The sequence below is a fragment of the Mobula birostris genome, chromosome 12, assembly GCF_030028105.1.
Source record: "Mobula birostris isolate sMobBir1 chromosome 12, sMobBir1.hap1, whole genome shotgun sequence".
In the NCBI taxonomy this organism is placed as follows: domain Eukaryota; kingdom Metazoa; phylum Chordata; class Chondrichthyes; order Myliobatiformes; family Myliobatidae; genus Mobula; species Mobula birostris.
Window position 1 is genome coordinate 15,809,823 of NC_092381.1, and position 11,999 is coordinate 15,821,821.

General features: G+C 46.4%; 1 protein-coding gene across 1 annotated transcript in view; it reads left to right on the plus strand.

The window, feature by feature from the left end:
* Positions 1-8,776, plus strand: part of LOC140206437 (calcium-activated chloride channel regulator 1-like) — a 52,413-nt gene extending 43,637 nt beyond the window's left edge. Inside the window, 4 exon segments of the mRNA XM_072274805.1 lie at positions 3,515-3,742; positions 7,674-7,919; positions 7,954-8,069; positions 8,609-8,776. Coding sequence (XP_072130906.1) covers positions 3,515-3,742; positions 7,674-7,919; positions 7,954-8,069; positions 8,609-8,776 — 758 coding nt within the window.
* Positions 8,777-11,999: the final 3,223 nt, after the last annotated feature.

Consider the following 11,999-nt stretch of genomic DNA (forward strand, 5'->3'; position numbering starts at 1 on the left):
CGGTTGGCCTGTCCACATACTGTGGCAGGAATCCATCCTGGACACACTTAACAAATTCTGCCCCATCTAAACCCTTGGAACTAATCAGGTGCCAATCAATATTAGGGAAGTTAAAGTCACCCATGATAACAACCCTGTTATTTTTGCACCTTTCCAAAATCTGCCTCCTAATCTGCTCCTCTGTATCTCTGCTACTACCAGGGGGCCTATAGAACACCCCCAGTAGAGTAACTGCTCCCTTCCTGTTCCTGACTTCCACCCATATTGACTCAAAAGAGGATCCTGCTACATTACCCACCCTTTCTGTAGCTGTAATGGTATCCCTGACCAGTAATGCCACCTCTCCTCCCCTTTTTCCACCCTCTCTATCCCTTTTAAAGCACTGAAATCCAGGAATATTGAGAATCCATTCCTGCCCTGGTGCCAGCCAAGTCTCTGTAATGGCCACTACATCATAATTCCATGTATGTATCCAAGTTCTCAGTTCATCACCTTTGTTCCTGATGCTTCTTGCGTTGAGGTACACACACTTCAGCCCTTCTACCTTAGTGTCTTTACACCATTTATTCTGCTTCTCTTTCCTCAAAGCCTCTCTGTATGTTAGATCTGGCTTTACTCCATGCACCTCTTTCACTGCTCTATCGCTCTGGGTCCCATCCCCCTCAGTGGGTGAGCATCTGAGGGACAGTGACCACCGCTCCCTGGCCTTTATAATTATCATGGAAAAGGATAGAATCAACGAGGACAGGAAAATTTAGTTTGTGCCACCTAATTCAATCCAAAGCTATTGTGAATGCCGTGTTCTGCTACCGCCAGTTTTTCCGGGTAACCCAAAAGGATACATCCCCTGTGTTCCTTCATATGGCCTTCCACTGTGTGTCCCACCTGGCCCATGTATGGTGCTCAGCATTCATAAGGAATCATGTGAACTCCAGCCGACCTGAATCACGGGTCATCTTTGACCCGCATAAGCTGTGACTTGAGCTTCCTTACGGATTCGTGGATGGTATTACAGGTTTCCCCCGCCATCCGAAGGTAGAGCGTTCCTATGAAATGGTTCGTAAGCCGAAATGTCGTAAAGCGAAGAAGCAATTACCATTTATTTATATGGGAAAATTTGGTGAGCGTTCGCAGACCCAAAAATAACCTACCAGATCATGCCAAATAACACATAAAACCTAAAATAACAGTAACATATAGTAAAAGCAAGAATGATATGATAAATACACAGCCTATATAAAGTAGAAATACTTTCCCACAATCATTACTGAACTGTTCTCCATAGTGAAAATCTCACACAAGCGCTGTTGGCAAGAACACTCTCTCCAGTAACCTTTAAGCTATGAAGCTGTCAAATCATACCAAATAACACGTAAAAATACGCAGCCTAGAGTTACAGAATACACGTGGACTAAGATGTTAACTGTCCTGTGCTATCACCAGTGGGATCATCAGTTTATCCGCCACCTTTCCTCAGGAGTTTCGGCCCGCTTATGATCAAGACTCCCTCGGGGTGGTGGGCCAGCAGTGCTAAAGCACAACCTCCCACTGGTGAGCTTAAAAACTTGGCATCTGCCTCTACCAGTCACTTCCATCCAACAGATAGTCTGCTCTTCAGGTGTCTATACAACTACTGAAGGGTTTGCAAAAGATGTATACACTGTCTGACTATCTGCCCCTCTGGACATACTTGGTCCATACCAAGTAGAAATATATAAAGTAGAAATAATGTATGTACAGTGTAGTATCACTTACGGGAATCGGGAAGACAGCTTGCCGAGCACACTGATGATGGTGTGTTAGACTGAGTCGTCACAGGTTGGGTGGTGCAGTGGCCCCCACCCTCCAGGCCGCCGAGCGATAAATTGCTGTGAAGTATGCAGGAATGCAGTGGTAGCTGGGAGGTACGCAGCACATCTTTAAGAAAAAAGCCGAAATAAACAAGCTAATTAGTTAGGTGCCGCCTGACACGTAATTGTCCGCCCAGATCAGTGCCGATTTCCGATTGCGTCATCTCTGACAATTACATGTTGGCGGCACCTAATTAATTAGCATGTTTATTGCTGCTTTTTTCTTAAAGATGTGCTGTGTGCGTCCCGGCTACCGTTGCATTCTCCTCGAATCGGTATCTGTCCGTGGCCTGGGGGTTGGGGCGGTGGGACACTGGGGTGTCATCTCGTTGTCTGTTTCCATTAGAGCAGGCAGCTCATCTTCTCCTGTGACTGCCTGCTTCGATGTCGAAGGTTGAGGTTCGTCGTCTGCTGTGGCTGATGTGGAAGGCTTGCTTGACTGCTGAGCCTCGCGTATTTTTCTATCACACAGTTCTTTAATTAGGACTCAAACCATCCTGCAAATATCTCCTAAACTGACGTATCCTTTCAAAATTAAAGTCGTACTTTATCATTACTCATTTGGTTTTGATTGTTATCCTTTTTTCTTCCAATTTCATCAGCTCTTCATCTGTCAGTCCTTGGTGATGGGATGCCAAAACCTCTTCAACATCATGTTCGTCAGCTTCCACAAGCCAAACTCACGTTGTCCTTACTTCCTTCACCACGATCAAAATGCTTAATTATGTCCAGTTTTACTGTAAGTGTAACACCCTTACGAGCTCTTTCAGGCTTTTCCGATACCACAGAACTCATCTTGCAAACGGCAGCTCACAGGCACGTGTTAAAGCAAAGCAGTTCACAATCCGGGGGAGAGCGGCTGCTCGGGGCGCGCGCTGCCTTTTATCACGTGCTGATTTTTTTGCGTGCTGAATTTTTTTTCGTAACAGTGAAAACACCTTCTGAAAGCAAAAACAGGGTACTAATGTAGGTCTTTCATAACAGTGAGGTTTCGTAAAGCGAACGTTCGAAAAGCGGGGGACACCTGTAATCTGGTATTTCTTCAGGATCCTGGTGATCCTTCCAGTAACTGTGGAAATATAGAGAAGACAGGCAGTGGGTTCCTTATTGTTGTTAGGAAGAACTTTGATTAACCATGAAAAAACTATTTAGGACCTGGAGAGTTTTCCTGAGGAAATAAGACAATTATGCAAAATGTTCCTACAGAATAGCTACAAGGTGAAGGAAATCAATTGGGCCCTCAATTAACAGAAAAACCAGGAAACCTAATAACAAGGAGGAACCTGTCGCTACCACTTGTCATTCATATGTTTTCACAGTTTCTGGAAGGATCACTAAGTTCCTGAAAAAATACCAAGATTTATACCACCCATAACCAGTAAGGAAGCTCAGGTCACAGCTTGTGCAGGTCAAAGATGACCTAAGACTTGGGTTGGCTGACGTTTAGAAAATTCTGGAAGAATTTTGCACTTTATTGTTTATCTGCACTGCACTTGCTCAGTAGCAGTTACACTTTATTCTGCATTGGCATTATTTTACCTTGTTCTACCTCAACGCTCTGTGTAATGAATTGATCTGTATGAACAAGGTTTTCACTGTAGCTCAGCACGTGATGAGAATAAACCAATTCGAATTTCAATTTGAGTTCCTTTCTTTCCACATAGGTGTTATCCACACAAATCCACCAAGGCCTCCAGTTAGTAAAAGACATTCTGCAGCTCAGGTAGGAATCTTCAGCAGGGTGAAATCAGGAGGAGCACTTTCTATTCCCCCAGATACACCCACCATCAACTTTCCACCGTGCAAAGTCACAGACTTTCATGCAACCATAGATCAGGACAAAATTGAGCTGCAGTGGACAGCACCAGGAGCAGACATGGATCAAGGAACAGGTAAATGTTCCTGTGTTTTAATAACTTACATGGAATTTTTCTTCCCAGCAATGAAGTGATTCGATAGTTGGGAAATCTGCTGACCAGTTGACACAACTAAAACACATTCCCCAGGAAGAAAGAACAAGAACAATTAAAATCTGTAACACACATCAAAGTTGCTGGTGAACGCAACAGGCCAGGCAGCATCTGTAGGAAGAGGTGCAGTCGATGTTTCAGGCCGAGACCCTTCGCCAGGATTAACTGAAGGAAGAGAAAGTAAGGGATTTGAAAGTTGGAGGGTGAGGGGGAGATCCAAAATGAAAGGAGAAGACAGGAGGGGGAGGGATGGAGCCAGGAGCTGGACAGGTGATAGGCAAAAGGGGATACGAGAGGATCATGGGACAGGAGGTCCGGGAAGAAAGACAAGGGGGGGGGACCCAGAGGATGGGCAAGAGGTATATTCAGAGGGACAGAGGGAGAAAAAGGAGAGTGAGCGAAAGAATGTGTGCATAAAAATAAGTAACAGATGGGGTACGAGGGGGAGGTGGGGCCTTAGCGGAAGTTAGAGAAGTCGATGTTCATGCCGTCAGGTTGGAGGCTACCCAGATGGAATGTAAGGTGTTGTTCCTCCAACCTGAGTGTGGCTTCATCTTTACAGTAGAGGAGGCCGTGGATAGACATGTCAGAATGGGAATGGGATGTGGAATTAAAATGTGTGGCCACTGGGAGATCCTGCTTTCTCTGGCGGACAGAGTGTAGGTGTTCAGCGAAACGGTCTCCCAGTCTGCGTCGGGTCTCGCCAATATATAAAAGGCCACATCGGGAGCACCAGACGCAGTATATCACCCCAGTCGACTCACAGGTGAAGTGTTGCCTCATCTGGAAGAACTGTTTGGGGCCCTGAATGGTGGTAAGGGAGGAAGTGTAAGGGCATGTGTAGCACTTGTTCCGCTTACACGGATAAGTGCCAGGAGGGAGATCAGTGGGGAGGAATGGGGGGGACGAATGGACAAGGGAGTTGCGTAGGGAGCGATCCCTGCGGAATGCAGAGAAGGGGGGGAGGGAAAGAAGTGCTTAGTGGTGGGATCCCGTTGGAGGTGGCGGAAGTTACGGAGAATAATATGTTGGACCCGGAGGCTGGTGGGGTGGTAGGTGAGGACCAGGGGAACCCTATTCCTAGTGGGGTGGCGGGAGGATGGAGTGAGAGCAGATGTACGTGAAATGGGGGAGATGCGTTTAAGAGCAGGGTTGATAGTGGAGGAAGGGAAGCCCCTTTCTTTAAAAAAGGAAGACATCTCCCTCATCCTGGAATGAAAAGCCTCATCCTGAGAGCAGTTGCGGCGGAGACGGAGGAATTGCGAGAAGGGGATGGCGATTTTGCAAGAGACAGGGTGAGAAGAGGAATAGTCCAGATAGCTGTGAGAGTCAGTAGGCTTATAGTAGACATCAGCGGATAAGCTGTCTCCAGAGACAGAGACAGAAAGATCTAGAAAGGGGAGGGAGGTGTTGGAAATGGACCAGGTAAACTTGAGGGCAGGGTGAAAGTTGGAGGCAAAGTTAATAAAGTTAACGAGTTCTGCATGCGTGCAGGAAGCAGTGCCAATGCAGTCGTCGATGTAGCGAAGGAAAAGTGGGGGACAGATACCAGAATAGGCACGGAACATAGATTGTTCCACAAACCCAACAAAAAGGCAGGCATAGCTAGTACCCATACGGGTGCCTATAGCTACACCTTTAGTTTGGAGGAAGTGGGAGGAGCCAAAGGAGAAATTATTAAGAGTAAGGACTAATTCCGCTAGACGGAGCAGGGTGGTGGTAGAGGGGAACTGATTAGGTCTGGAATCCAAAAAGAAGCGTAGAGCTTTGAGACCATCCTGATAGGGGATGGAAGTATATAAGGACTGGACATCCACGGTGAAAATAAAGCGGTGGGGGCCAGGGAACTTAAAATCATCGAAAAGTTTAAGAGCGTGAGAAGTGTCACGAACATAGGTCGGAAGCGATTGAACAAGGGGTGATAAAACAGTGTCGAGGTATGCAGAAACGAGTTCGGTGGGCAGGAGCAAGCTGAGACAATAGGTCGGCCAGGACAGGCAGGTTTGTGGACCTTGGGTAGGAGGTAGAAACGGGAAGTGCGGGGTGTGGGAACTATAAGGTTGGTAGCAGTGAATGGGAGATCCCCTGAGTGGATAAAGTCGGTGATGGTGTGGGAGACAATGGCCTGGTGCTCCTTAGTGGGGTCACGATCGAGGGGTAAATAAGAGGAGGTATCCGCGAGTTGTCGCTGTGCCTCGGCAAGGTAGAGGTCAGTACGCCAGACTACAACAGCACCCCCCTTATCGGCGGGTTTAATAATAAGGTTAGGATTAGTGCGGAGGGAGTGGAGAGCAGAGCGTTCGGAAGGAGTGAGGTTGGAATGGGGACAAGGTACGGTGAAGTCGAGACGGCTTATGTCCCGTCGGCAGTTAGCAATAAAGAGATCCAGAGCAGGCAGAAGACCAGAGCGGGGTGTCCATGAAGAAGAGGAGGGTTGAAGACGGGAGAAGGGGTCATCGGTGGGGGTGGAAGAGTCCTTGCCAAAGAAGTAGGCTCAGAGACGGAGACGGCGGAAGGAGAGTTCCGCATCATGGCGAACACGGAACTCGCTGAGGTGTGGCGAAGGGGGACAAACGTGAGGCCCTTACTGAGGACAGAGCGCTCTGCCTCCGACAGTTGAAGGTCGGAGGGGATGGTAAAGACCCGGCACGGATGAGAGCTGGGATCAGAGGGGGGAGGGGGAGGCTGGGGGTGTCAATGGAGAGGGGAGGGTTGGGGTGAGAGGAAGATGGAGCCTCTGAGGGCCCAGGAGCTGACGATGGGATCTGAGGAAGACGGGGCTGCGGAGTGGTGGTGGGGGAAGGGGAGACGGGAGTCACAATAGCAGCACATAAAGACCCGGCCTGGAGTTCAAGGCTGGAGTCGCAGTTGGTGGTTGCGCAATCGCTTTGAAGGTGTCCATGGTCGTTGCTGGAGTTAAGGTAGGTACAGTTGGCCTCTCTTTCTGCAGGAATTGTTACAGGCAGGGAATCCTCCCTGTGTTGTGGTGCAGCAGGTAGCCCATCAGTTCACAGTGCAAGCGGTCACTGATCAAGGTTCAGTTCCCAGTCCTGTCTGTAGGGATTGTGCATGTATTCCCTGTGACTGCGTGGGTTTCTTTTGGCTGCACCTGTTTCCTCCCACATTCAGAAGACATATGATTAGGGTTAGGGAGTTGTGGGCATGCGATGTTGGTGCCTGAAACGTGACGACATTTACAGACAACCCAGCACAATCCTTCCTGATTTGATTTGACACAAATGACACATTTCACTGTATGTTTTGGTATTTCATTATACATATGACAAATAAAGCTAATCTAATCTGAATCTATTGAACTGGAATAAAAATAATTGAACAGATAAGGTTTCAACATTAAAATGCATTACATTGTTTTGGTTTGTAATAACAACTTCAGTTGAATGTAAAATATCCGAATATGCTAGAGGAACTCAGCAGACATGCAGCATCTCTAGAAAAGAGTAACCAGTCAACATTACAGTCTGAGACCCTTCATCAGATCATCAGGTCCTAATTGGTCACGGTATCAAGGGGTATGGTGAGAGGGCAGATGTATGGGGTCGAATGAGACCTGGGATCAGCCATGATAGAATGGCAGAGTGAACTCGATGGGCTGAATGGCCTACCTTCTGCTCCTATGTCTTATGGTCTTAAGGAGTGATGAACTGGGCCCACTGAGATGGAAACATATGCACTCAAAAGCTCGCATGAATAGACAGAGCCTTCTGAACACAGGAGGCCCAAGCAATTCATCACATGATTGACCTGTTGCATGTGCACTCACCACATTCTCACAATTGATCCAATGTCGTTCAATATGTCAATGCATTCACTTATTTCCTTTCTTTATCAGCGTCCTACTATGAGATGAGAATGAGTGAGAAACTGCTGCAGCTACGGGACAGTTTCTCAGGAGCTGAACAGGTTAATTTGACAAATTTGAAACCACAACCATTTGGCTCCAAAGAAACATTTACAATTACCATTGGAAGTACAGGACTTAAAAACACAACCACGCTCTATTTCGCTTTACACGCTTATGATGAAAAGGACCAGTCTTCTGAGATGTCCAATGTTGCCAGCGTTTCTTTCTTTCTTTGTGCCTTTGCCTAACGAACCAGAGGACAATGAAGTACAGGTTCTGCACAGTATTTGGATTGCAGTGTTAGTGGGAGTAATTGTATGTTTGATTATTGGGATTACTGATTATGTTGTGAAGAAGAAATGCAAGAAGAGGTTGCCAGAGGCAGTATCAGAATATAGACAATGCAATTGCTGAGTTCACTAATCTGAACATTTACTTTATTCTGAGTTTTTATTGTTGCAGAGTGAAGATTTTCTGAGACATCTGTAGTCATTTCCAGACAACTGGAAGACCTTCTTTGGAAATTCAGTCCAAGTTAGTTGCTTAGCCTATTGGGGTTGACCAGAAGATTGCATGCTTTAGATTGGTGCCACTGTTTTTGGAGGATGTTGTGGTGTTTTTCCTGAGGTAGAATCTGTAAAATTGCATAATCTTGATGTAGCTCTGTACCAATAAAATGAATATTTTCTGGAATGGCTGCATCACTTTATTTTATGATACCACCTTTTAAGAGTTTGTAATGGAGGTTATTTTTTGGCGTCATCATAGTCTCCTTAGTTTCCTTAGAAACTTCAGATATCTGGACAAGATGGAGCCAGAGAACAACAATTCCTTGAGTGACATTTTGCAGATAGCCAATCTCTTCAAGTATTTAACTTTCTCTACATCTTCTGCTTGTTCTTTTTGTCTTGATTGTGTTTCAGAAATTGTTGAAGCTTGTGCAGTTTGGAATTTGTTCAAATGATTTAGCGCTCTATACTCCCTGGAGAGCACTGAGAGTGCGAGCTGCTTCGTGGAGAAGACTAGAGATCAGGCGCAGGACCATGATCGTCCATTTTGAAATGTCAAGAAAGACTGAAGCATCAAGGTGAATGCAGGGGAGTTCAGTGTTCACTCGCTACAGCAGCCACGGGGATGATGGCATAGCCAGGTTAGCAGAGTTTGGACCCAGCATGATGGTCGCTCTTCATGAAAGCTCTATGTTTATTCAGCTGTTCTCCTCGATGCTGATGGGCGAATGTTTTTGAAGTTCTGAAGTAAGTCTGCTGTAAGTCATCCCCACAATTGCCTAGGTTCTAATCAAAGGGGAATACTGAAGCAAAGCATTCATTAAGTACCTCTGCTACCTCCTCTGGCTCCATGTACACACCTCCAATATTCTCACATAGCTCATTCTCTTGCTCTTCACATACTTATGTTCCTTACAAGCCTGATTGAATTTTTTGAGGATATGACTAAATACATTGATGAAGGTAGAGCAGTAGATGTAGTGTGTATGGATTTCAGCAAGGCATTTGATAAGGTACCCCATTCAAGGCTTAATGAGAAAGTAAGGAGGCATGGGATCAAGGGGACCTTGCTTTGTGGATCCAGAATTGGCTTTCCCACAGAAAGGAAAGAGTGGTTGTAGATGGGTCATATTCTGCACGGATGTTGGTGACCAGTGGTGTGCCTCAGGGATCTGTTCTAGGACCTCTATTCTTCGTGATTTTTATAAATGACCTGAATGAGGAAGTGAAGGGATCAGTTAATATATTTGTTGTTGATACAAAGGTTGGGGGTGTTGTTGATAGTGTGGAGGGCTGTCAGAGGCAACAGCAGGACATTAATATGATGCAAAACAGGGCTGAGAAGTGGCAGATGGAGTTCAACACAGATAAGTGTGAGGTGGTTCATTTTGGTAGGTCAAATATGATGGCAAAATATAGCATTAATGGTAAAACTCTTGGCAGTGTGAACGATCAGAGGGATCTTGGGGTCTGAGTCCAGGGGACACTCAAAGCTGCTACACAGGTTGATTGTGTGGTTAAGAAGGAATATGGTGCATTGGTCTTCATCATCTGTGAGATTGAGTTTAAGAGCCGAGAGGTAATGTTGCAGCTACGTAGAACCCTGGTCAGACCCCACTTGGAATATTGTGCTCATTTCTGGTCACCTCACTACAGAAAGGATGTGGAAATTATAGAAAGTGTGCAGAGCAGATTTACAAGGATGTTGCCTGGATTCTGGAGCATGACTTATGAGAATAGGTAGAGTGAAACATAGAAACATAGAAAACCTACAGCACAATACAGGCCCTTTGTCCCACAAAGTTGAGCCAAACATGTCCCTCCTTTTCTCCTTGGAGCAACGCAGGATGAGAAGTGACCTGATAGAGGTGTATAAGATGATGAGAGGCATTGATCATTTGGACAGTCAGAGGCTTTTTCCCAGGGCGGAAATGGCTAGCATGAGGCGGCAGAGTTTTAAGGTGCTTGGAAGTAGGTACAGAGGATATATCAGGGGTAAGTTTTTTACGCAGAGAGTGGTGAGTGCGTAGAATGGGCTGCCAGCGATGGTGGTGGAGGCGGATACAACAGGGTCTTTTAGGAGACTCCTGGACAGGTACATGGAGCTTAGAAAAATAGAGGGCCATGATAATTTCTAATGTAAATACATGTTCGGCACAACGTTGTGGGCCAAAGGGTAAGTATTGTGCTGTAGGTTTTCTATGTTTCTTTGTTTCTATACTTGTAGAATGCTTTGTGGTCTTCCTTAATCCTGCTCACTATAGCCTTCTCATGGTCCCTTCTCTCCTAACTTAATTCGTAAGCTCCTTTCTGGCAACCTTGTAATTTTCTGGAATTCTATTAGTACATAGATAATTGAACTTTTTGTAAGCTTTTCTTTTTTTTAAACTATATTTTCCACATCCTTTGTACACCATGTACATTTGCCACATTTTTGCCGTGCATTTCCCTGAGAATACCTGCTCCAAATTTATACTCCCAAGTTCCTGCCTAATAGCATCATATTTCCCCCTACCCTAATTAAATAGATGCCCAAATCTTCTGCTCCTATCCCTCTCCAGCGCTATGGTAAAGGAGATAGAGTTTGACCACGATCTCCAAAATGCTCTCCCATTGAGAGACCTGACACCTGACCAGGTTCATTTACCAATACCAAGTCAAGTACAGCCAGTGCGTGAGTGGGCCAGTGAAGGAGTGGAGCTTTGAGGCTTTGATCGAGAGATTCTGGCAGTTTTGGCAGTTGGTCTGTGCAATCAAGATTTGAATAGATCAGCAGAAAGCCGTTGATTAGACAATCAAGATTTGAATAGCTCAGACTCAGCAGAAAGCAGCTGATTGGGCAGTCGAGGACAGGTGACCAAACATTTTGAAAAGCTCAAACAGATAAGTAGAGGGATAGCTCAAGTGAAGCAGCCAGTGGAAAGTGGCCAGAGCATGAATGGGCCAGTGAAGGAGTGGAGCTTTGAGGCTTTGACGAGAAGAGGCGGAGGACAAGCTAGCTCGCAATTAGTTTTTACAATGTGTCCTGAGATGGTGATGTGCCTCTCATGTGAGATGTGGCAGTCTTGGGAGAACGCCCCTCTCCCGCAGAGTCACATCTGCCAGAAGTGCATACGGCTGGGCGATCTGGAAGACCGTGTAAGGAATCTGGAGTAGCAGCTGGATGACCTTCGACTCATAAGGGAGAATGAGGCAGTCATAGGTGAGAGCTACAGGGAGGTAGTCACACCTAGGCTGTTGGAAGCAGGTCATTGGGTGACAGTCAGAGGGGAGAAAGCGAAGGTGAGCAGACAGGTAGTGCAGAGCACCCCTGTAGCCATTTCCCTGAATAATAAGTTTACTGTCCTGGATACTGTTGGTGGGGACGACCGATCAGGTGTGAGCCACGGTAGCAGGGCCTCCGGCACTGAGTCTGACCCTGTGGTGCAGAAGGGTGGGACAGAGAAGAGGAGAGCTGTCGTCATTGGAGACTCTATAGTCAGGGGAGCAGACAGGAGATTTTATGGACGTGAGAAGGACACCCGCATGGTTTGTTGCCTCCCGGGTGCCAGGGTCCAGGATGTCTCTGACTGGGTGCATGACATCCTGGTACGAGAGGGAAAGCAACCAGAAGTCGTGATACATGTTGGGACCAACGACATAGGTAGGAAGAGGGATGAGGTCCTGAAGTGTGAGTTTCGGGAATTAGGCAGAAGACTGAAGAACAGGACCTCAAGGGTGACGTTCTCAGGATTGCTGCCAGTGCTACGTGACAGTGATGTTAAGAATTGGAGGAGATGGCAGTTGAATGCGTGGCTGAGGAGTT